Raw genomic sequence first — 24,349 nt, forward strand, 5'->3', positions numbered from 1 at the left:
GAACTGATGAAATTCGACTATTTATGAGTCAGCAATCAATATGAAATCAACAATCAGTCATCCTTCAGATTCATATGATATTCTATGACATTATCAATTAAGACATTGACGGTTAAAAATCGACAAGAAGAAAAAGAGTATCCGACAGATTTTTACAAACATAACTCCTGAGGAATGAATGAGCTCCACGAAATAGGAACCGGGACAAACGCCGCTGAATTCATGCGCCGAACATAAATGTCACACCCAATGAATGAATGAATGGCCTTTGCGATGTGGTCCTTGAACAGCTGCCTTTCCGGAGGCAGGACTGCAAAGAAGCAGCCAAAAAAAAAAAAAAAAAAAAAAAGAGAGAGAGCAAGCAGGAAAAAGGTATCTAAGAGACAGACCAGAAATATGAGCGCCAGCAGGTTGAGATAAAGAGCAACCAATTTAACAACAGAGAGATACAAAAGAGTGAATGATATACAATCATAGCGAAGGCACAACTTTTTGCGGGAACGAACGAACATTGACACCAACATCTTGTACTTTCAAACAGCTGACATGATCGAAGGAGACGAAAAGATTTTCGACTGGCGAAGTCTGCTTGCAATAGTAGTCATTATTCGAATCATTAATCATTTCTCAAGGTAGATCTCTTCTCTCATCCTCGAATTCCACACAAATTTAATCATGTAACAAGAAGTCAGAATGAGGACTAGCGAAAGTCCCCGAGTTCAAGTTGAGGTGGCGCCCAGTCCAACCTGGGTGGTCGTTCATTCGAGACACAGACAGTTCCGGGGTTCATTTTCTCCATCCTCCTGCGTTCTTTCGACGCGCCCCTGGTAAGAAATCCACGCAAAGTTGATGACGCGGCGCCGTATGTGCTCCGCGCACTGGCAGCGGTGCAAGCACTAGTGGACGCAGTGCTAGAACTGCGGGTGCTGCGGACGCTGCTGGATTTATTGGCAAGCGATGGTATGGCCGGAACCGGCATCGCCAGCCGCGAGGAGGAAGCACCCGACGTCACGTATTCAGAGGGCAAAATCTGAGGTGCATGTTCGGGGAGCGAGAAAGGAGCCGTTTGTGGCCGGCCCCGGAGCGCGGTATTTATATTGCTTTCCGTATCAAGACTATCGAAAATATCCAAATGACTGGCGTGATCCGTCTCGCTAGGGTTCGGCGACGGCTGCATGTTGGTTGGCTGTTTTGTAGAAACCTCATTGGTTGAGACGGTGACATCAAGTTTGAGACTGTCCAGCATTGTCGCAAGACTGGTAGCTGTAGCAGGGCGTCCATCACTCGAAGTATCGTCACCATTATGCACCATAGAATCGTCATCGATACCATGGGCCATGTTGTAGTTTCGGAACAAATACCGACGCAGACGAGCGACCTCCATATCCCACTTCCGACCCAGCGATTCCAGGATGATCTCTATGTCACGGCCCGACAACGGTGAGGCCTCCGCACACGAAGACGGGTTCGAGGGTACGGAGGATCCCGCTCGGTGAGGGCCCGGGGGGTGCGGATGTTTGCTGAGCCTATGACCTCCGGTGACATTTTTAACATGAATGGCAGCGTGCAGAGACCGACGAATGGAGCTTGATGTGGAACTTTGTTGAAGACTAAGATCCCGTTTCACGCTTTCTATTTCGCGACGCACCTTGTCAAGGGATTGGATCCGGTCTCGATCCATGCATGAAAGATTCAAAAGGGACTTGTTCCGCTGTAGGCCATTGATCAAGACCGTGAACGACTGCAGGTTGATATCATTGTTTTCGCAATGGACTTCCCGGAGACTTGTGTTCTCCTCCAGAACAGATGCCAGGGTATTCGCACCTTGCAGCCCTAGTTTCTGATGCTCAATTTTCAGCACCTTCAACGACTTATTCTTTTTGAGCCCTGTCAGTGCCAAGTTAAGGCCGATGCCAAACCGGGCAACGTCCAAATGGGCGCTTTCCCCGCTAATATCCAAGTCCTCCAAGGTTTCATTTTCTTCAAACATTAACTGCAGGGACTTACACGTCTCGGGGCCTGCATCATATGGGAGAGATGCCTTCGAGATGTCCAGGTACTTTAAAGTCCGGTTCTTCCGCAATGCTTCGGCCAGTTGCTGAAACTGCTCCTCCCTCTTGAAGTCGATCATCCGCATTGACAGATGCGACGGGGTGTTGTCTTCAGCGATGGCATTGAACAGATAAGAACAGCCCTGATCTAGTCGGTTCTCATTCACGTGCAAATGGAGGTTCCGGGAGCTTCCCACGACCGCCTCCGAGTGGAGGAAAATGGCCACATCCTGACCAGTTAGTCCACACTGGTCCATTTTAAGAACACGTAGGTTCTGAGACCGCTCACTGGCCAAATACGTGGCGATCGAGTCAACGGTCTCTCTATTCACAGCGGTTCGACTCAACGAAAGCTCCTCAAGTCGCCAATTGAACAGGGTCTCTGCAGTGATCAACGGCTCGGAGCCTGAAGTCCTGGAAATCCGAGATAGGTCCAGCTTCCTGATCTGGCTGAAATGCCCAAGATACTGCTGGAATAAATCAGGGTTTAGTCGGCCTTGGACACCGGAGATATTGAGTACCTCGAGTGTCGAAGCCTGGCTGACTGTGGTTGAAATGAGCAAGTCAAGGTCGTGAAGAGACAAGCCGCAGTTGCCCACCTCCAATGCCCGCAAATGGCTTCCTCGCTGGGAGGCTGCATCCACGAGGTAGTCCAGATCGGAGTCACCAAGTTTGATTCCATTAAGTACAATCCAGTCCACGCTAGTCAACTCCCGGCGGCAGATGGGGAAGATGGCTTCAGGAATTCCGCAGCCGGGATCATGGCTCTCGCTGTCAGACTTGGGGGTGCGGCTTAAGGTGTAGGAGAAGTCCAGGTGCCGGAGCCATTTGCTTTTGAGAGTCAGAGCACGAACCTCCTGTGACAGGACAGACAGGTTTTCTTGACCTGGTATGTGGATCGGGGAGCCTGCACGACTTAGGAGCATATCTGTGTCAAACCCGTGGAAGTCATAAACACCTTGCAGCGCATCCAAGCTAACCCCGCTGAATGAAATGGACCGGAAGGACTCGTTGTACCGCAATGCCCGCATGACTGCAATCAATTCCAGAGCGGAGTATTTCTGGCGACGCGGCGTTGCTGGCGGCAAAAGTCGGAAACAGGGAGCATCTTCACATTGCACATCGATTGTATATCGAATGTTGGAGGTATCAATATCAAAGCTCGCAGAGTACGCGACCAGTGTTCGATCAAAGCAGCCATAATCTTCTTCCAGATCCACCGGTGGGAAGTTACAATCATTATCGAGATCACGAGGCACAATAAATTCGTACGGTTGTCGAATCCACAGAGGCCGCAAAAACTCCGTTTTCTGCCTTATCCAGAAGGCAATCTCCAGGGAATGTACAGATGCTAGAAATATCGAGAACGGTTTGCGAAGCGGAACTCTGGGGCATAAGTTAGTCAAATCAAGGAAAGAGAGCGCAAGAAGTTGACAGATGGATCAGTACCGAAATGTAAGGTGTAGACTATCGTCCCCCCATTCCATAGACAGGCAGGTTAAGTTCATTAGACCAAATGACGTTCCGGTGTCCAGGTCGGTCAATGACACCGCCGAGTTGCGATTCGCAACCTTATGAAGTGGAATGAGATGAAGTTTGTGCGAACCCAAGGCGAGGAAACATCCCGTGGGGGACAGCTTTGTGAGGTCGTCCGACGAAGCCCGCGTCGGAGATTTGCTGGAAGCCATCTGAATGACGCGGAACATGCGAAATGTTTCCGGGTCATAGTCTCGCTCATACTCCAGCATCCTGACGACGCACTCCATCGACTTCCGATCGAAGGGTAGAGGATCAGCCCCCCGAATCAATTCGGCGGCAGAGCGGATCCCGACCATCCATAGACTTAGCTCCTGGTAATCGGGTGTCTGCATCTGGATGAAGGCTGCTTTATGCGCCCGTTCGTCCAGATAGGCGACCTCAACTGTCGACGTAGGTCGGCCGTCGTCCAGCATGTAGACGGCAACAATCCCGTTGAGTGGAATCCCCGCAGATGCGTCGCTAGGGGCAGAGAGAGGATCCTGCAACGAACTGACGGAAGCGATGGACTGGCGACTCCCCGCAGAGCGGGCGAAGGACGGCGGAATGGAAGGAAACATATCTGCGGCCTTGCTCTGGTTCTTGAGTCGGACGAGGTGGGTATCGGTTAGGACTAGGTACTGGCTCTTCTTCCTCCACATGCCTCCGGTGGTTTGGATCTCTCCGTGGTGTAAGATCATGGACCCAATGCCCTGTCGCTGTTCGGATGCATCTTCGTCATCGACGGACGACCCCTTGGAGCGTCCCAGCGAACCCTCCTCGTCGTCTAGGGAGTGGAGCGACCGGAGCGAGCCAAAGACGGACGCCCGCTTCTTCTGCATCGATTTGCGTCGCGGGCGAGGGCGGGCCTCCGGGATCCCGGAAGCCAGGGATGCCAGATGGGCCGTGGACTCCGAATCAGCGGTGCCGGGACGGCGACTGCCATGATACCTGGGCGGGCTAGGGTTGCGACCAAAGAAACCCGAATTGCGCCGCGGCTTCTTCAGGACATGGACATCATCGGACGGGGACCGGTCATGGGCCCGGGGACCGGAAAAGGACGAGGTCGTCGACGGGCTGAACACGCTCAAGCTTTTTCTCCGCTCTTTCTTCCCCAGATTGTCGGCCATGACGGGAATGGCGGAAATTGGGGGGAGGGAGAGGGAGAAAGAGGTGGTGAAAGAGAATTAAGGAGCAAAGACTATTTTGACACAGATAGGGGGTGTTTGAGAAGTGACGGGAGTATCACATCGACGACCTCGGATCGTCTCACTAAAAAAGGAGAGAACAGTAAAGGGCCATCGTTAGCTACTAGTACGATTCGCCATATGATAAGAATAGGAATGACATGCTCGAAAACCATAAATGCTGACTAGCGAGCTAGTGAGGTGGAGATAGATTCAGGATAAACAAATAAGAAGCGACCGGCGAGAGGGGGAAAGAGGGAAAGTGGAACATACAGCAGTCCGTCCAGGTGCCATGAGAAGCAGAAGCAGAAGCAACTGGGCTGAGCTGAGCTGGCAAAAGGGCGATGAAGGAGGAGGATGTGTGGACGGTGTAGTGTTACCACAAGTTTGGATGAGAACGAGAGCGAGAGACAACTGATGGTTTTAAGAATCAGTATAGGAAATGAAAGTGGAGGAAAGACTGATGACTGTGAATTCAAAAGAAAACGAAAAAGAATAACGAATGAGAGAGACAGGATGAAAGGAACAGAAAAGAAAAACAGCTCAGGAGGGAGGCGTAGGGGGAAAAAAAGAGGAGAAATTCTTATGGAGGCAACACCCTAACTAAGACAAATCCAATGGAAATTAAACGATCCATTCATTTTTTTTTTTTTTTTTACTTATTTTATTAAATCGATAAAACAAATCAGTAAGAATGAAACCACATACGTATAACCGATTCCTCCATCCACTTCTCCGCTCAGGAAGCCGGAATTCAACAATGGAGGATAGAGACGGATCAAATGCGACCGGAAGAGGAAATATTGAGGCTGAACGCAGCGACCCAACGACCGGACCGACCGAAACGGGTAGAAAGAAATTTAAAATAAAAAAATAATAAAAAATAATAAAAAAATATAAAAAATCCACAAAAGTCCCTGCTGACAATCCGGAGAAATGAGATCAGAAGTCGATCGGGGAAGATTCATTCGCCCAAAGAAAAGAAAGGGACGGTAGGTGGAGGGGCCAATGATGCATGATGTCACTCTTATTGTCCTGCAAACGAACGATTTCGATTCCCTTCCGGATGCGAATAGAAACATTAGGAGGGAGGTGTCTTCTGACCATGCAGGAGGTATTGGGAGAATTGATCTGGTATTCCACAGATATAATGTATACACCTACCTGTCTAAGCTTTCTGATCATTCCTACAGTATGTACAATAGGTACTGATGGAACATTCCATGGTTACGCTTCGACCTGGACGGACGGTACGGGTACTTCTCCCAAGGTACCCGAGCGATCAGGTTGGTAGGAACGGTACATCCTCCGAAGTTCATCCATCCTACCCCTAGCTATACTAAAGTCTCGGAGTACAGAGTAACTATAGGCACCTACTGTCTAGGCACCTCATGAATCAATATGATCATCCTCGACTAACGTATTCTATTTGTTTCTCTCCTGTTTCATTTCACTTGGTCTTCCCACCGACGCGTTCGAGAACCAAGCCGATCTCCGCGTATCTAACAACTCTCCACTATCCGCGCTGGTCCACGAGAAAAAAGATGTCAACCCGTGGTAACCAAGATGACAGTTGCATGAAGCTCCATTGGGTTCTTCTGCTTTATTTTCCTTTGTTCCATCCGCCCCTTTGGTAGGGAAAGGTAAAATTATCTCAACCTAATCATACCGCGTGTACCCTTAGAGTCTCACTAGTCAGTTAGAGGACACGCTGATTCACCCACCAGCTCCACACTCTGGAACCATTGGAATACGGCATATTGCAGAACACGGATCTACACCCCTATAATGATGCGCTCTGGAGTGGCGAACAGCCTCCCCAGTTCCTAGAAGCCAAGGGCCCGATCGAACCATGAAACAAACTAATCTGCATCGTTTCCCGTCCGAATGGAGGAGGTGCGTAGACTGAAGTTCCACTGGAAGGTTTTATTTGTCAAATCGCCCACCTCCCCCTGCAATTTCGGGGGGAAGCCAGGAATGCTACTCATACATACCACCTCTATTCCGTATACTTCGACGCCACTCTCTCGGCCTGTATTCGCTCAGCTCGCTTGATTTTCCTGACGAGATTGATGTAATCGTTCACTCTCCTCTCCGCCCAAATACACCCGCCTAGAGTCATGGCCGCAATCTGGAGGAAGACTTTGAACTGCGGAGTTAGGCCCCGATAGATCCGGGACCCCGGAGACAGCCACTCCGAGAAGCCCTCGAGGGGACGATGGAAGAGGCGGTTTTGAAGGTACTGTCTGGAGAATGGTGATTGTCTGGGGGGATGCGACTGAGTAGATGCCGGCGCAGGAGGCGTTGCAGATGGAGAAAATTTGAACGGGTGAGGGAGGATTAGGATCATATGTGTAATGATCGAGACGGAGCCGAACTGATAAGTACATTCTCAGTCAGTCCCAGACCAAGCGTGATAAAAGTAATCAGATATGGCGCGGATAACCATCGGTGATTGCAAGACGTACACGAAATGCTCCCGTGAGAAACCCACGTACTGCCTCCGAGGTGATCTCGTCGGGGGGTTCAATGTCGCTCTTTTGGCTCGAAGGGGGCGGCATAGTTAACTGTGGAGAAGTACAGGTCAGGACGTATGGACTAACAGTGGAAGGTCATCATCATCATTTTCATCGTCACTGTATTCTGGTGATATGAATGATGCATTTCGGGACCGGATCAATTGCTAATCCGAGAAATATACATATATCAATACAATACAATACATTGCAGAACATAACAATACCGTACGCTGGAACAAATAGAATCCTCGAATGACGATAACCCAATTACTCCATAAAGTCGTCTCTATTCTTCTATTACTCTCGGATCCATTGAGCTCTCTCTTCAACCTCAGTTGAATCTCTCAACAAAACAACCTTACTGAGGTCGAGAGAATCCATCTGATCCCGTTTATCATCACCGCGGCCCTTGAGAATTATCTCACCTTCCATAATGGTTCTCCCTCAACGTACGGCATCGATCTCGCGAGTTACCAACGAGACCAAAATCCAAGTATCTCTCTCTTTAGACGGCGGCATTCTCCTTCCCTACGAACCCACTGAACATTTCCCTGTGCCTGAAGACCCCAAGGAGGCCGAGGCCGCAAAACATGGAATCGTTTCCCCCAAGGATGCGGGGCATGCGACCCAGTTCACCGCGACGCAACAGATCACCGTGAGCACGGGAATTGGGTTTCTGGACCATATGCTGCATGCGCTGGCGAAACATTCCGGCATGAGTCTGGCCATCCGAGCCAAGGGGGATCTATATAGTGCGTACAAACTGCTCCCCCTATCTAGGTATTCTTGAAGGTACTGACTGACTGACTCATTTTTTGTGTACCCCAGTCGATGATCACCACACCACCGAAGATACTTTCCTTGCCCTCGGGGAGGCCTTCACAAAGGCCCTGGGGGCCCGACAATCTCTTGCCCGGTTTGGTCGCGGGGATGCGCCGCTCGATGAGGCCCTGTCGTGGGCGGTGATCGATCTTTCGAGCCGTCCCTGGGCGGTGATCAATCTAGGCTTCCGTCGGGAGAAGATCGGAGACCTCAGTACGGAGATGATCACTCATGGACTGCAGAGTTTCGCACAGGCTGCCGGAGTCACTCTTCATGTCGGCTGCACCTACGGAGATAATGACCACCATCGTGCCGAGAGTGCCTTCAAGGCTTTGGCGGTGGCCATTCGCATGGCCTGTACCAGAAAAGTAGCCGGGGAGATTGGAGCGGGGGATGTTGTCAGTACCAAAGGAGTGTTGTAAACGTTGGGGGAATGCCAGAACAAATGGGGGTCACCCCTCCTATTCTGTGGTTTTTGCACCCGAGAGACGAAGTTACGATGTGTCAGCAGGTATCTCGAACATATTGAATAGATACAAATTGATGATGAAAGGACCACGAATACTGTCTTCTCTCGTCCCTCTTCTCTTTTCCATTCCTTACTCCCGACGCAAAAGCGCGGAACCAACAAAAACAAAAAAAAAAAATGAACGAAAGAAAGAAAGAAAGAAAAAATCAACGGATATCGCCACGAGGCTTGTCTGAAAGAGACTCAATAACCCTGGGCTCTCAATGCCTGGACTGCGCGGGTCCAGTATGCTTTCCGGGCTTCATTGGCGCCAGTACCCACGCAAGAGCTGATATAGGCAGCCCAGCCAGCTTCGGAGCCCGATTGCAACTGGGTTCGCACATGCTGCGTGCACTGAGTGGTCAGGAACCAGGCACCGGAGCCAAAATCGTACGCTTCGTCATTGAGTAGGATATCGAGGACTCCGGCAGGGTCTGAGCCAACTTGGGCCAGCTTGTCAGCAATATCGGGGATCGATGCTGCATACTTCGCGTTAAAAGCGGGCGATTGCATATTGCGAGCTGGGAAAGCACCCATCCGATGTTAGCTTCCTATTTTCTTTTTGTCTCCAATAGAAGAGACCGAGATGTACGGAGAGACCTACTTCCTTGTCCCGGGACTCCAGGGTAATGGTTCCTATTGTACTTGAAATCGCCACTTTCAAAGGCCATCAAGCCGATCACTGCGGCCTGCTCCGCCAGCGAAGTGACCCGATACGTTTCAAAGGAGGCGGCAATATTCTTCGCCGCCTGCTCAGCAGTTGCGCACTCGCCGGGGCTGGGGGGGCTGTCGCACGAGCTGGAAGTTGGCGCGATGGCCTCAATCTGCTCGGTTGAGATGTGGACAGATCCACTCCGCGGGAGAACCGAAGCCGATGCTGCGCCAGACAGCAAGGGCATGGAGAGTACCCAGAGAGCGTTTGTGAATTGACTTGACTTCATGATTGTGGTGGTTTTTCTTTTTCCTTAGCAGCCAGGCCAAGAAGACTACGCAATCGGGAAATCTGAAACTCGATCTCAGGAATTCCAATGATTCACTTCTCCCGTCTCTTTATTTCTGACTTTTCTCGTTCTTTCTCTCCCCCAGGGAGTGAGGGGATTCTTTATACCCCTTCCCGCATACCTTGGGGCGTAAGAAGGAATGTAACATCTCAATAAAATTGACAATGCAAGCGTGAGAATTGTTCACCACCTGAACAAAGTAAGACAAAGCAAGACAAGGCAGCCTGTCGAGGATCAGGCTGACTTTATTGGGTCAACCAACGGTGCTTGTTTATTAGCTGCTGATGGGTTTCATCGGGCCGGTGGTCTCGCACTTAAAATGAAACCCATCCCACTGAAGCCGATGGCTTTCTTCAATGGCACCCTGCCATGCTACATTAAGCATAGCCTTTTGTTATCTGGAAGTGACCTAGTTAACTGAGAGGTTAGCTAATCCAGTTACTTACCGAGAGAGCCTTACAATTCAGTTGCTGGGGATTTGTTGGTGGACCTTCCCCCTTAATCTCTCCTCTCTCAAATAGGAATAAACATCTCAGGACATGATACAAGTAAAAGCCCCTTTCCGCCAACTATTAAGTTTCCTGTTATATTATGTGTCCTTGAAATCGCAACGTTTAAAGGTGACCAAGCCAATCGTTGCGGACTGAGTGCTCCGCTGGACAGATGATTTGATACGTTTCAGAGGTGACGATGGTCTGAGCCGTGATCCTGTGATCTCCATCCGCGCATTTGTCTATTTACCTGTCAATGACTCCAGAGAACGCACGGAGCCGTCGATATCTGAGACGTGCTGTCCTTTGATGAATAATGGAAGAACCGGTCCTGTTTGAACAAGCTGACATTAATCACAGGACTGGACTCTGTATCAAAACACCCCATCTGAGAATCACATTACTTTAGACTTCCGTCACACTGCATTTTAACTCCAGAACCTTCAACACCCCTATCGCCTTGCACTTGAACCAGACAATAATTAATATTTTCATTTGAGCTAATCCAGCTGGCTCCAGGCGTTTAGCGTTGGACCGCATAAAGGAACCCATCTACCCAAGTCGACCGCAAGTCTATGTACGTATGGTGGAAGAAAATAGGAAAAGAAAAAAGTGGTACAAGAAAGACAGGTGAGAAAGGAATAATCAAACACAGAAGTTAAAAGGTTGTATAGATGGAAAAGCCAAAAGAGATAATGTCGGAGTGTGCTGGCTAGCAGATCGCCTCCCGTATAGTTCAAAGGGATTTTGTCAACATGCACAAGCAACCAGTTGCTCTCAAGAGCGCTTTGGTTGAACCTTGTCCCAAAACTCCTTACAGGCACACCAAGTCGAGACAGAGTATCCCCAGGCAAGAAGACAAAAGATATCCATGTGCGGGATAGGTATCCAAGGAGAAAGAGCAAAGAAATATTGGATCTAAAGGTCGTCTCAATGGGGCATATCGACACAAACAATCGAGAAAAAGAGGACGTATTAACTTAGTCACGTCGGCTGTAGAGTTCATGAGAAGTTTCGGTGATAAGGCCGGCTTCTTCGTCCTCTTTGAAGCTGACCCGCCGAAGCGACGTCGGCATGTTTCGTCGGGACCTACGCGACGGGGATGAAAGGCGGAGAATCGAGGGAAAAGATGGGACTTTCGAATATCGGTAGCGATACTTCAAGCTCAGAAGCACAAGCCGGCCATAGGCCCACCAAAGGCAGAACCCCACAACACCCGCGAGAAAGAAGCCGCAGAAGGTGAGGAAAAGCCAATGATGGCCCATCCAGAAAATCAACCGGGCATCCTTCCCATGCCAGCTATTGCCAACATGGTGGGTGAAAAAGCTCCACGAGTGTTTGTTATATTCGTCCTGCATAAGGATTCGAACTCGGGATGCCTCGCTCGGCATGTCCTGCATATACTCCTTCCAGATTACCGAAAGGAACAGAGGGCCTGTCGAGTACATGACTGTGATGTATGGAAGCAACCAGCTGCGGTCATAAGATTGGAGTATTTCGATGACGCGAAGGAAGAATGGATGCTGTGGAACAGATCCCATGGCGTCATTGGAGATACCTGTCGGTACGGTGCGGCGCACCCAAGCTGGGTAGGCAAGGAGAGGATCTAGCCGGCGGTTACAGCCCTAATATCCTTCAGTTAGAAAGGAAAGGTTTAAAAATAATAATACTGGGCTCCCCGTGGCGGGTCACAGAGCAGCTTGACAATACGTACGTCATCCAGATCAATGTAGGTTCCGCCATAATGGGCCAACACGAAGTAGCGGATGGAATCTGCCCTCTGAATCGGGTATTTGTAGCCATCGAAAGTGTCCAGAAACCAGGGGTATTCACTGGCAATAAAGTCGCGAGCCTTCTCGTTTGTCCACAGCTACAAGAATGACAACGCGTCAGTTTCGGCGGAACAAAAAAACTGGATCACTTACAATGTACTCGTAGTCTGGATGTAGGTCAATGCAGCTCTGCTGAGCCTCCCTCCACACTTCGGGAATTGTCTCATTCTTATAGGTCTGGTGGATGATTTTAGGGATGATCTGGGGCCGGTGCTCGATCAGGCTTGAGTTTGGCGAGGGAAGCTCTGCACGATGGATTGCATCGGCCGAGGCATCTTCCACGAGCAACGATAAAAGGGTGAAAACGCTGCGCACAAGAAAGGATAGGACTAGGAGATTGACAAGAATGAAGATTAATACGCCTCTCCGCATTCTGGGACGTCTTCAGGGGCTGATGCCTGTTTCGAGCGGTCTAGGAGTGCAGGTAACAAGAGGCCCAGTACGTTCCGAGTTCGATAGTGGCCAACCCAGCTATAGCAAGTGAAGGTCGTGAACCTTGCGCGGAATTGAGATGGCGCCTGCGATTTCCGCAACGATGAACAAATCGCGGAAAAAGAACCCTATTCACGGCCAACTTGTGCCCCAACCATATATGGTGATTCACCAAAAATGTCGCAGTGTTCTAACGTGAGGGCAAAAAGGCGCAAAGAAGCGACGATTAGGATCGTATCGCGAAGGCAGTTGATTTCGCGTGTCGGTGGACTTTTTTTTTTTTTCCGACTGATTCTCAGGGTGACCAAGTCCACTGGAGGCCTCAAGAAACCAAGACTCGAGTGATTAGTAGGACAAGAAAGGACCGACGTCAGGTTTCCACCATAAATCACTTGGGAACAATAGTTCAAAGGAATGAACAGCAATCCTCGAAGGATGGGACAGGGATGGGGAGGATATGGGGTGAAAGAGAAGCAGAGGCAACGAGAGTGGTACTAGTAATTTTCAGGCAAGTGGAGAGAAAGAAATAACAATAATAGTTTAAAAGGAGTGAAGAGAGATTGTCTCTCTGTCTCTTAAAAACAAATGGAAATAAAAATAGAGGGATAAATAAATCAAATAATTTAGATTAATAAAAAAAATAAAACTAAAAAGGGTGGGTGGTCCAGAGGGAGTGCAGAGAAGAAGAGAGTGACAGGGACAAGACAAGACTGGTGCAAAGGAACGAACGCGAACACCTTAGCAACGATGCAGCGACATCAACTAAAAAGGAGCGCAGAGATCAGTTAGGTGGTTAGTTGAGAGAGAGAGAGAGGGAAGGCATCTGGAGAGAGAAACCGCGGGCGGCGAGGCATCAACGAGGAGCCATGGTTACAGAGCAGCGGTCGGCCAATCGAGGAGAGAGGTGGAACGGCGGACACTACTACATAGTAGATTGGATCCAAGACTAAGCCTCCACCACGACCAGGTCAAGGAGCAATAGTGCATAATCATTATTCTGGAGTATATCCCTAATTAATTAGTTCTTCGTTACGAGTACGAGAAGAACCGAGAATAAATCGGTTCAATGCTGTTGCCTTCTAAAGGATGTAGCCCGAAGTATCCAGGTACCTATCGAGGTACAGGTTACTATCCAGGTACAGGTTACCTGGATAGGTACCTGGTACCGACATACTCGCAAACGGTACTGAAAATAGTATGGTAGGAACTGACAAGTCGAGGCAAAGCCACAGTGGTGGATTACAGTAGTATGTATATTTATTGCTTGGTATGTAATAATACGTATTTGTATTTGTAATATGTAGTAATTTCCAGTCTCGTCCTTTGGCGCTTCCCCTCCACTGACCCAGGAAAGGATAAGCGCATGGATGTGGCCAAAAAGATTTAACCCCTTTCAACAAAAATAAAAAATGAGTCTAAATGGTCAAAGAGAGACCAAGTGAAAAAATAAAATAAAATAAAATAAAATAGCCTTGCTGATTACGCAGTTCAAACCTCGCTAATTAGTTGATCTTTGGGCCAAGAGATAGATTTAAAGATGTGGATAACATACTATACGGAGTATACTTTTTTTTCCCTGGGGTCTAGACGGTTGGCAGTCTTTATTCTATGTTGCCTAGCTCACATTGTATGGACCAAGAGGTCACTACCTATGTCATTCTACAGAATACATATCGATTGTATAAGGGTGACCGATCTTTTCAATTATTGGAGTTGTTGGGAATAGCGCCCTCAATACTTCACGGATAGCCCCTGACTATGCAGTCAGTACTTTCCAATTCAGTATTAGGACGGGCCGCGTCCGCCACCTTTACCTGATGAGTTCTTAGGTCCTCCTAGGGTAGTTATTTAGCCCCATTAGGTAAGTACCATGGACAGTCCGTAACTAAGGTTCGTAAATGTACTTTTTCCCTCAAATAACCTGAGTGCAATGCTGTAATTTACCGCCATACCAGCATCATAGCCCCGGTGCCTACTCTGCAAGAAGAATCCATAATAGACCTAAAACCATGACAGTACCCATAGGGTCATTATTCCAGGTATGATCAGGATGAATCTATTCCTCTCATAAGTACCTGTCTTGGACTGCCCTTATGATTGAAAATAGCAATAATCATCCTGATCATAAACCCGGTGGCTACTGGTTGATTGTCACCAGGCTGGCGTCGCAACACAGATGTTCATCTTTAGGACTCTTTGAGAATAGATTACAGCCAATGGCAATCAAGGAAAGTCCATCGTGGTGTTTCTTTCTCGTTGGCTGCTTTAATCAAAGATCCATAAACAAGCCAAGCGCAATCGCCACAGACCTAGGGGTGGGGACTGGAGACCAAGCCCCAGTCCAGCGATTTCTCAAACCCAGCAAAGGCCCTTGGTTCAATGGTTGTAGAATCTACGGTTGACAGTGTATCTCAGATGGATACGAGTACGGTGTACGGTGTACGTGTTTTTACTGTATAGAGGTTGTCTCAAGCTGTTGCCGACTGGCCGATCGGGTTACACGGAACAGTTCACAGATATCAGATTGACAGGTACGTTTACTCGTGGACCCTGACGTCCTCTGTATACTACCAGTATTTATGCATGCTAGGCAACATTGTAAGGGATACAGATAAATATAATTAATAGCGGGGGCTGATGTTTCATCCAGAAACCCTTGGACCAACGGATGCTTCTATTAACGAAAAAGACCAAGGAAAGTCGCACACATGGCGACCCACTACGGAACTCCAATCACCGACCGCTGACATGGTTGAGAATGCCCACTAGGCCGGCTGTGCATGCACTAAAGGCCTAAATATGCAAAATAAATGCATGGTAAGGCCCCACTAATGTCTGTGCGTCCCGTCAGTCGGTATTATTGGTAGAGTCCTGGACGCGCGGACATCAGACGCCATCTAAGTGGTGTTTATCAGTTTCATTAACGTTCGAATGTCACCGAGTCTCGCATTGGCGCTAGTATCAGATGAAGTCTGGAGGGCAGATGTCACAGGTAATGTGGCTGTGCATTTATTTGAATCCCACCTTTGGGTGGCACAACTGTGCTCAAACATAAACAAGGACTGGATGATGCTACATTCCATTGCTGACGTCAAGCTGCTACGTGCGACGGCCCCTCTCGTCGTCCACCCTTGATGGCAAGATAATCTGCAAGGATGCGGAGGTTAATGGCCAAAGAAAATAAAAACAAGGAAATCATATGAAAACTAACTCAGTTCGGGTCCCGGAAGACTCAGGAAGGAATAATACCATCCCGAGTTTAAACAGGTAAGATATAAAGCCCTCGCTGGAAACAAAAATCCCGCCCTTTATCGAGGAAAGAATTAATTGCCTACTCTGTAGATCTCGACCGCCCAGTACAAGGTATGCTTTGCGCTATACGGGGTATATTTGATCGCACCCATATCTCTATTTTCAGATGGCATAGCATCAAAAACTAGAGATGGATTTGGGTATTCTATTTTCGTTGGCCCAACATAAAAACAGCAAAAGTTTAAAAAAAACCATAGCCGTTTCGTCATTCATAAAATTAACCCAGACATCGTTGTTGCACATTTTCCATGTGTAAGTGGTGGGCAAAATGCAGCAAACAGAATATCGTTTCTTGTAACTTTCCTCGGTTCCCTGAATGGGCAACTGGAACTTCCATTTCACCACGCCTAAAGTCCTTCGATGATGCGAGAGCCAACACAACTAGCCCACCCTCTCTTCCAGTTCTCTTTTGTACCTCCCCGCAAGCGATCCCAACTTCGGGTTGTGATTTGATGATCGGATGCATTCACTAAAGTTGTCTCCACATAAAACAATCGAATGTCGAGAGAAAGAAAGCGCACCGATGCCAGGGAGACTAGATTCCGATGTAGGGTTAGCCAAGGACCTGTCGTAATCCGTACCCATGCTCAGGAGTCAGATAACCACACCCCATGATAAATAGCGGTACCATAGGGACTCTCGGAACTATGAGGGTGGCTTTGCACTTCCTAGATGACTGTTGACAGACCGGCTGTATGTGTATAAAAGAATACGCAAATAATCATGTTCATCGAACTTCAGGCGCCGCAGCGGCCGCGAGATCACGGTTCAAGTTGGCGTTATTAGTCCCCCGCGCATCCCCGGCTTCAGTCCTCGAATTGAAAAAGCGCATCCACCATCCCGGGGGATCGAGAGGGCGATGACCACCATGGAGAGACGGGTAAACATCATTGAAGAAGTACCACACGTGACCGACTACTACACCACAGATCTCATCCTTCGGCACAATGCCATGGACTACCAGGCTGAATACCATCAAAACCCAGGGGAGATATGGAGCGGTGAAAACCAGAATGCCAAGAAAGCTGAGACGAGTCTCCGGGTTCCGGCGACTCCAGATATAGACCAAGCTGGATGACAAAGCAGTGCCCAAGAACGGCAGAGATAGGAACGGTGACATGAGTAAAAGAGAGGTCATGGCATAGAATAGTAGCCACGAAAAATGGGCAGGAGAGCGACCCGACGATTCTTCCAGAAGGCGCGAGTATCGCTGCAAGAAAAAGACATGGAATAATAAGTCCAGACTAAGCGGCCCAAAGTATAAAAAGGTCGTCAAAAGTCGCCAGTACTGCTTGGAGGTGAGTTTCCCACCTCTATAAACTTTGAAGCTTGCTTTACACAACATACCTGAGACTTGACATAGACCGCACGGAAGCTGTAGAAGAGCTGGAATGGGGTCAAGATATGGCACTGAACCAGGACAGATGTGGCCACAGTAGCAGCAGTCCACCATCGAGTCACGGGTGGCATCTCGTAGAACCATTGTTCGAGGGGAAACTGCCCTGCTTGCCCCCCGTTGCCCCAAATGGCGGCCATTACGTGGAGATCTAGATATCGAGCTGCGCGCCGCCGGAGAGTGGACTATTAGATTAAGCGGGAAAGCAATCAACGATCAAACGATGGAAATATGGTGCAGTAGAGCAGAGCCAACGGGACACGTGGTAGAGGAGGAGAAGGGAGAAGAAAGAATTAATGGATGGAGACTGATTGATTGATCGCCATCAAAGGTGGCCTTTTCCGCCTTAGGCCAGACCCCGGATGGCATCTCACGTGCCATGACGCGCGCTTCGGGGGAACACGCGCCACACGCTAAATTCAAAGGCTGGGAATACTCGCTTCGGCCATTGACAGCTTCCAGCCTCCTCCATTTTCCCGTCGGGTGCTGCACTTCGTATAGGATCTTCTCTGGATGCAGATAGATTATTTGCTACGCCGTACGGCTTCCCCGATTAGCATTGCGTGGCCAACTTGTTCGCGACAGGGTCCCGAACAAAGAAGAGTGCCGCTTAAGCAAACGTCTCAACGACAGAAGTAAACAACACAGCTCAACTCTTCATTCTCTATTATTTTCATGGAAAGGAGGGGGGAAAGCAGCAACAATTGTGAAACAAACAACCCCCCAAAAAATTGCTTACTCATCGAGTCGCTGGTACCCTGGAAACCGAACCGATATAATCCTCGCATAAAAGGAGTGTCGCCATGCCGCCGAAGACAGGACGTGGTCGCAAGATAACTGCCGTGCCACGAACTCAACCAGGCGGAGGCCAAGTGAGAAAGGAGACTGCAACTGCCGGTTCATCCCAGGCGACTGCATCTCCGTCGACCCGGGGAGCGCGCAAGTCGACGGGAGGCAAGAGACCTCCCGGCGCGTCCAGAAAATCAGATGTCCAACGTACGTGCTAAATATACCTCTATCGCCCCAGTTCCGGCCCGCGCAGTCACAATTCTCTGCGCTTTTACTGACACGGGCCTTTTCATAGCTGGTGATCCTACACCCCAAGGCCGTCCCCGCCGCTATAAGCCAGGAACCGTTGCCCTGAAGGAAATTAAAAAATACCAACGCTCTTATGATCTTCTCATCCTAAAGCTTCCTTTTGCAAGACTAGTGCGCGAGGTTGCACTAGAGCTTCTTCCGGCGGATGTTGGTGCTGAGCTGCGCTGGCAGTCACACGCGATTCAAGCACTTCAGGAAGCTGCAGAGGCTTTTCTTGTACACTTATTTGAGGACACCAACCTGTGTGCCATACATGCGAAGCGCGTTACCATTATGCAAAAGGATATCCAACTGGCTCGGAGAATTCGTGGCGCTTGGGGTGGCTTAGGATAATCTCACCTTTATAAACTTACGTATGGAATGAGGCAGTTAAGGAAAGGATGAGCCAACAACAAAGGGTGAGAAAAGAAATGAAATGAAAAAGCAAAGAAATAGGAGCAAGGAAAAAAGGTACAGAGCACCTAAGAACACACGTGGAAGCTTCAGCTTAGTGCATGAAGGCTAATTACCCCTATAATATTCATTCTTGTGGAGTCTACAAACTTGGTTCCTGTTATATTAATTTACTCGACATTACTGGTTGGTGTATAAGTGACTGGCGTACTAGGAAAGGAGTTTTGTCCTAACCAGGAGGTCTAATTTTCATTGTTGCTACTACCTACCGTTTGGTCTCGTTTATGCCATGGGTTCGCGGATCAGTCGACTGGGCAGACTGTTGCTACTACTTTTGTAAGCACTCGATGTGTCACTACGCAATCTACAGTGCATAGTGCAGAGACCCTCCTGCTCTTTTATAGGTTTCGGATCGGAGGTAGTAATTCACCCCTCCGTACACAGCATCTACAATACGTATAGCTCTTTCAACTGATGGAGTAATTATCCTCAAGAGCATAATAATCCTTCTCTTTGTGGCTTTGGATTAATCTCAGAGAAATCCACTTCAATAAGGTGAGTCCAGAAGGAGTCCTACACAAAGCAGTTGAAATCACTTTCCATTGCTCTCTAACCCCATCTCCAAATGTAAATCACAATTGCGCCACCCTACACCATAGACACTAATATGGTATCATGAACTGAAATCCCCGGACATACAACTAGTACAGTAAAACCACGAAATGAAGATAATAAAGAACGGAAAGATGAGAAGGCAATAAAATGAGATACGTCCAACAACATCAAGTCGGTCGTTTCAATGATGACGGCAACCCCATCATCACTCGATGACCTTCTTCGCGGACTCCTTTCGCTTCTTCGTTTTTCCCTTGCCTCTCCAGAGTTTCCGCTAGCATTTCGTCCGTAACACTGACCCAGAGACGGTCGTTGGCTTTCTTCGCCATCGCACGGCCCGCACGTGCACTCTTTTCCGCCTGTTCGCCAACCACGCCACGGAAATACTTCCAGCTCATGAAAGTCAGGGTCATACAGGTTATCTGGCTGTTGCTGATGGCAGTGGCCGACTGGAGAGCTTGCTGAAGGAACTGTTTCGTCTGGATGGTGGAATCCGACTGTACCGTCGCACATACCAGGTAGTAGGCTGCCTGTATGTATTTATTGGGGCTACCCTTGCAGATCGACTCCACAGTAGACAAGACACTAGGGAGGTTAGAGTGCGATGGGTGGGTGGGATCGCGGATAATAAGAATGGTGTTGAGAGCAGCTAGGGTGGCGATATCACGACAGGGATCATTGCGAGCGGCCTTGCTCGGAAACGATGTCAGTGAGAGGGGAGGTGACTGGAAAGACCCAAAAGCTGCCTTTAAATCCCCGGTCGCTTGTGCGATGGTACCTGAGGCATATTCCATCAGGCACTGAATAGGGTAAGGAAGACCTTCGCCAAGTTCTTGCGCTTCCTGCCATAGATCTTTCAATGTCTTGCTGGCCAGATCCCAGTCCGTGCGGCCACATGCAAGAAATACCTGCTGGAGGAGAAGATTGCAATACAAGGTCCTGCGCCATTCTACCCGTCTGTTCGCGTTTACCATCGACTCAGTGACATCCTGGGGTGACTTGAAGCTCCCTGTATATGGAGATTAGAATTTCATTAAAGTCAGTATAGACAAGGGCAGCCAACCTTGTAGCATGCGTAGCCCTTCCTGGAGGAACTTCTCGGCCTTGCGACCATCATAAGAGTTCTTGCAGCTCAGGGTTATGGAGCTCAAGAAATAGCAAAGCGCATAGAGGTCGTGCTGCGGTAACCAATTGAAGCTCAAAAGCAATGTGCCGTTCTGAACCTGAAGGATGTCTCCAGTATCTATCGAAGAGGGACCGGCTGACTTTCCACTTAAGGGGATCGAGAATGACCCATCAGCACGCCAGTTTGAATCGTTTAATCTCTCATCCATCAAGTCCTGCAATATTTTTAATTTATTAGAGGATTGGTTAATGTCGTATTCCTGCAGACTGCAGCAGATGTCAACCATTTGGACTAGCGTTGTCAATTGCGGGATATGGCGAAGCTCATCATTGAGTTGGTGACTCCGGGCTACTGCCACGGCACGCTGAGCCTGTTCAACAGAGTCGAAACTGGTCCCATACTGCAGGTGTGCTAAAGCCTCGATCACGGCCGACATGGCCGAAACAGCCTTGTCGCCATTGCGGTTGGCCATGTCAGCAATTTTATGGAGGTGTTGCACCGCCGAGATCGAATCTTGATGGGAAACAGATGACAGCGAGAGAGAAACTCGGAGAAAGCGAAACGCGTATTCCCAGGCAGAATGACGATACCTTGCAAGACCAGTCAGCGCAGGAGTCATGGGTAGCAAACCCAGACCAAACTCACGCTTCTACATCCTGAATCATTCCATCTACTGCCTTCAACGAAGCCTTAGGGTTCGTCTTGTGCAACATCCGCGCCAAAAGGTGCTGCATGCTATACTTGAGATCTAGCATTCGATTCTAGGTCGCTATGAGTCTCCGAGAAAACCAGGGTACATCTAACTCAAATTCAGTGCGACTTACCCTTTCACATAGATCAATCTACCAAAGAAGCGTCAGCAAAGTCCCACTAAAGGGGGAAGGGGAAAAAGCGGGCTAGGTTGCACATACACCTTTACTTAACGCAGTCTCCGCTTCAAGGTCATTTTCTGTTTCTTCGAACAAGATGCGAGAATACCGCAATCGTACAAGAGCTTCCACACGCGGCTGTAGCCTCCAATTCTACAAAGAATATCAGTAAGAGCTCGTCAGGGGCAGGGGGTATAAAGTCTATGAAGAAGAGGACTATACAAACCTTCAGCACAGCTTCTAGGCAGCCAAGACCCGTCGCAACCAGTTTATAATATTCCTCTACCTCCACCTCACGCCTCATCAATGCGACTGTTGTCCCGTGGCTGTGAGCTGTGTTGAGATACTCATCTGCCATGGCCAGTAATAACACCTGGTAGTCTATAGCCGCATTTGCCGGTTTATGCGGAGGTAGTGGCGGGCCAGCTGGTCGTTGCGCTTGTTTCTTTGGAGCCTGCCGCTGCATTTTCTGTTGCACCTCTGGGGAAGGGGCGGGAATCAACACTTGAGGAATGGCTTTCGGCGACGGCGCCGGGGGTGTTCCTACAATCGGTTGAGGCCGAGCTGGTGGTGGGCGGGGTGAAGCCTGGGGGTGTTTGCCATATGATGGACTCCCATGGTTGGCGTTGGGAGCAGGAGTGTGGTACGGCGACTGCGTTGTAGCGGTGCTAGAGAGCACTGGGGAATGGCTGCTACTTGCAGCTGACACGGCTGATTGGCTTCCATATTGAGATGGCGTACGGTTGAATGATGACGACGAGACCGGAGGGATTAGTGGCTGCTGGAATACATCTGATGGATTCACAAACTGCGGCTGCTCTGGCAGTTGGTGCTGTTCCGCCACCGCTGGTGGTGGTGGCTGAGAGGCCGGTTGTGGTGCAGGTTGCGGTTGCGGTTGCGGTTGTTGTTGTTGTGGTGGCTGTTGGGGTTGCGGGCTATAGGGTTGTGTATAAGCGGGATAGGATGGAATCATAACCTGAGGATAGACAACCGGTTTGCCATATTGATATGGCGAGGTGTTAGCGGGACCATTATTGTACAGTAGCTGCTGCGGCTGGATGGTCTGCTGGTGCTGTTGAAGATTGGGGGGTTTTTGCAGATACTGCGGGGGGTATTGGCCATTATGTGGTGGATAGTTCATCACCCCAGCATGCAGGCAATGCCCACGAGCCTGTTGCCGTCTCCTAGAATAGGTCGAAAGCACCTCTGGCTGAGAAGCGATGGCGTCGTGAATGTTACGTTTCTGCCATCACGGGCGTTTCCCTTTCCGTTTCGGGTCGGAGAAACCTGTGGGCGGTCAAGTGATGACTAATTCAGGTATAGATGAGTCGATAACATTAGTTAACTATCAAGAGATATACTATCAAAATATAAAGGAGTTGTACTCGTCTAAAAGATACATACATGGAAAACCACAAGGGGAACCCAGCAAAACACATAAGAGAAGAGAAAAAAAAAAAAAAAAAAAAACCTGGATAAACCTGTCTATTAACCATACAGTATCCACCAAGTCATCCATCAATCCATATCATGTCTTTATATCATATTAATCGAAGAATACAGTTGGCTGATCGATGGATCCTGAATCCCATTGTCAAGTAAATCCATCCCCAGGTTAGGTGGATTGTTGAGAGGAGGATGTTCGCGAACAGTCCATGGGCATAGCTCACTGCAATTGTCTACGTCGATCAAGTTCTCTGCAGGATGGATTCTCTGAGCCGCCCACGTCAGATCAGGAACGGGGGACGCTCCTCCTAGACATCTCTCTATCCAGAAGTAATACGTAGCCTTTCCTGATTCTTGGTAAACTCGTAATGGCTGCTTGCGAGGGCATTTTAGAGAGGCGTTGCAGGTGTTACAGATGGATATCCGTTTGCATGAGGCACAGAAGCTGTCGTACTGTCGACAAATGGTGGTCTGACAGACGCTAGAAAGCCACAAGTCGACTGATCGATGCGCGCATCCAAAACGAGGTGTCATGTATTCTTCTTTGCCGAGTTGCCCAGGCCCGGTTGATAACCGATACTCCGTTTTGATCATCAACTGATCATCTTCATTCAGCTCGGGGTAAATGTCAATCTGCAACTGCGTCGCCCCATAGTCCTCGGTACAGGAATGCCAGCAGAAACGATTTTGGGCCCCAGTCCTGAACTGGGCCTCCAAAACCTCCACTGACTTCTGGCGCATCTTTAACAACTCGACAATATCCATCTTATCCGCGAAAGTTAACTTTTTGCAGGGACACAGATCAACAACGCCGGCAAGGTTGCCCAGGTTGCAGCCTCGTTCTTCAGATTTTCGTTTCAGCTCCCTGGAGGAAAATGAACTTCGTGGATGAAGCTTCAAGCATTTGGAACAGGCGCGCCACCTGCTAGTTTCCAGCAGGTTGATGAACTGCCATCGTGGAGTGACAAAGTTATGCCCGTTCCGGTAATGGTGGAAGAGTGGAGCAAAATCTCGGTTAAAGTGAAGCGACTTCGAGTCCAGAATTGATGCTGAGATTGCGTACAGCCGTTTACAGGTGAGCGCGAGACATGCCTCTGGCAATACAGATAAATGGGAGACGATCTCCAGGAGTAGCTCAGTGGGAAGTTGCAGGAGATAGCACGGCCTGGAGGACTCCACCTCCGGAACCTGCTCTTCGTCTTGACTTCGTGACCAACGGTTCATCTTGGCGATGGTTTTAAACCTCTCACCGGCTCGACGAAAACTATATACCATGTCGATTGCGCTTCCTAGCTTTTGAGCATAGAGAGCACCACCAATTGCACTTTGCAACTACCTCAAACGACGTGAAGCTTTCAATTTTGCAACAGTCCTTGAGAGTCTAGCAGAAACTCATGGGTAAAATGAAGACCAGCTTGTTTCCTGCTGGCACTGCGGCTACATGGCGTGTAGAAATACTAAATGAAGGAACACCGCGTGACAAAGGACCAGTGCAAAAGAAAAGAAAAGAAGAAAGAAAAAAGTAAAGAGCAGAAGGTCTCTGGACTCTGAAGTAGTTCACATTGTCTGGGTAGAGTCTTGCACGCAAACGGAGCACGCGCCAAGGTCACAGCGTCATCAACCTTATCGGCATTACATATATGACTAGTATACTGCATTTCATGGTGGGTCTAGCGTGCTTTTTCCTGAGCTAGCATCCGCTCCGCATCCATAAACGCAGGTATAGTCTTCCATAT

General features: G+C 49.0%; 9 protein-coding genes across 9 annotated transcripts; 2 read left to right on the forward strand and 7 right to left on the reverse strand.

The window, feature by feature from the left end:
- Window positions 1-700: 700 nt before the first annotated feature.
- Window positions 701-4,696, reverse strand: ATNIH1004_009992 (uncharacterized protein; the record flags this gene model as incomplete). Its single annotated transcript, XM_033574574.1, has 2 exons — window positions 701-3,437; window positions 3,501-4,696. 2 exons carry the CDS (start codon window positions 4,694-4,696, stop codon window positions 701-703), a joined length of 3,933 nt encoding a protein of 1,310 aa, XP_033422592.1.
- Window positions 4,697-6,752: 2,056 nt separating this feature from the next.
- On the reverse strand, window positions 6,753-7,314 carry ATNIH1004_009993 (uncharacterized protein; the record flags this gene model as incomplete). Its single annotated transcript, XM_033574575.1, has 2 exons — window positions 6,753-7,130; window positions 7,252-7,314. The coding sequence occupies 2 exons, from the start codon at window positions 7,312-7,314 to the stop codon at window positions 6,753-6,755; spliced, it is 441 nt and encodes a 146-aa protein (XP_033422593.1).
- A 391-nt stretch (window positions 7,315-7,705) lies between these two features.
- On the forward strand, window positions 7,706-8,516 carry his3 (imidazoleglycerol-phosphate dehydratase HIS3; the record flags this gene model as incomplete). Its single annotated transcript, XM_033574576.1, has 2 exons — window positions 7,706-8,024; window positions 8,101-8,516. 2 exons carry the CDS (start codon window positions 7,706-7,708, stop codon window positions 8,514-8,516), a joined length of 735 nt encoding a protein of 244 aa, XP_033422594.1.
- A 290-nt stretch (window positions 8,517-8,806) lies between these two features.
- On the reverse strand, window positions 8,807-9,543 carry ATNIH1004_009995 (uncharacterized protein; the record flags this gene model as incomplete). The annotated part of the gene is made up of 2 exons (XM_033574577.1): window positions 8,807-9,123; window positions 9,207-9,543. 2 exons carry the CDS (start codon window positions 9,541-9,543, stop codon window positions 8,807-8,809), a joined length of 654 nt encoding a protein of 217 aa, XP_033422595.1.
- A 1,531-nt stretch (window positions 9,544-11,074) lies between these two features.
- Window positions 11,075-12,298, reverse strand: ATNIH1004_009996 (glycosyltransferase family 32 protein; the record flags this gene model as incomplete). The annotated part of the gene is made up of 3 exons (XM_033574578.1): window positions 11,075-11,719; window positions 11,809-11,964; window positions 12,020-12,298. 3 exons carry the CDS (start codon window positions 12,296-12,298, stop codon window positions 11,075-11,077), a joined length of 1,080 nt encoding a protein of 359 aa, XP_033422596.1.
- A 4,099-nt stretch (window positions 12,299-16,397) lies between these two features.
- derA (putative ER-associated proteolytic system protein Der1) lies at window positions 16,398-17,206 on the reverse strand (the record flags this gene model as incomplete). Its single annotated transcript, XM_033574579.1, has 2 exons — window positions 16,398-16,958; window positions 17,018-17,206. The coding sequence occupies 2 exons, from the start codon at window positions 17,204-17,206 to the stop codon at window positions 16,398-16,400; spliced, it is 750 nt and encodes a 249-aa protein (XP_033422597.1).
- Window positions 17,207-17,869: 663 nt separating this feature from the next.
- Window positions 17,870-18,497, forward strand: CSE4 (histone H3 family protein; the record flags this gene model as incomplete). Its single annotated transcript, XM_033574580.1, has 2 exons — window positions 17,870-18,062; window positions 18,151-18,497. The coding sequence occupies 2 exons, from the start codon at window positions 17,870-17,872 to the stop codon at window positions 18,495-18,497; spliced, it is 540 nt and encodes a 179-aa protein (XP_033422598.1).
- An 842-nt stretch (window positions 18,498-19,339) lies between these two features.
- ATNIH1004_009999 (uncharacterized protein) lies at window positions 19,340-22,417 on the reverse strand (the record flags this gene model as incomplete). Its single annotated transcript, XM_033574581.1, has 7 exons — window positions 19,340-20,181; window positions 20,236-20,888; window positions 20,944-21,059; window positions 21,123-21,140; window positions 21,210-21,320; window positions 21,394-22,351; window positions 22,407-22,417. The coding sequence occupies 7 exons, from the start codon at window positions 22,415-22,417 to the stop codon at window positions 19,340-19,342; spliced, it is 2,709 nt and encodes a 902-aa protein (XP_033422599.1).
- Window positions 22,418-22,703: 286 nt separating this feature from the next.
- Window positions 22,704-23,837, reverse strand: ATNIH1004_010000 (uncharacterized protein; the record flags this gene model as incomplete). Its single annotated transcript, XM_033574582.1, has 1 exon — window positions 22,704-23,837. The coding sequence occupies one exon, from the start codon at window positions 23,835-23,837 to the stop codon at window positions 22,704-22,706; it is 1,134 nt and encodes a 377-aa protein (XP_033422600.1).
- Window positions 23,838-24,349: the final 512 nt, after the last annotated feature.

This window comes from Aspergillus tanneri, assembly GCF_003426965.1.
Source record: "Aspergillus tanneri strain NIH1004 chromosome Unknown AapTan_5_pilon_pilon_pilon, whole genome shotgun sequence".
NCBI lineage: Eukaryota > Fungi > Ascomycota > Eurotiomycetes > Eurotiales > Aspergillaceae > Aspergillus > Aspergillus tanneri.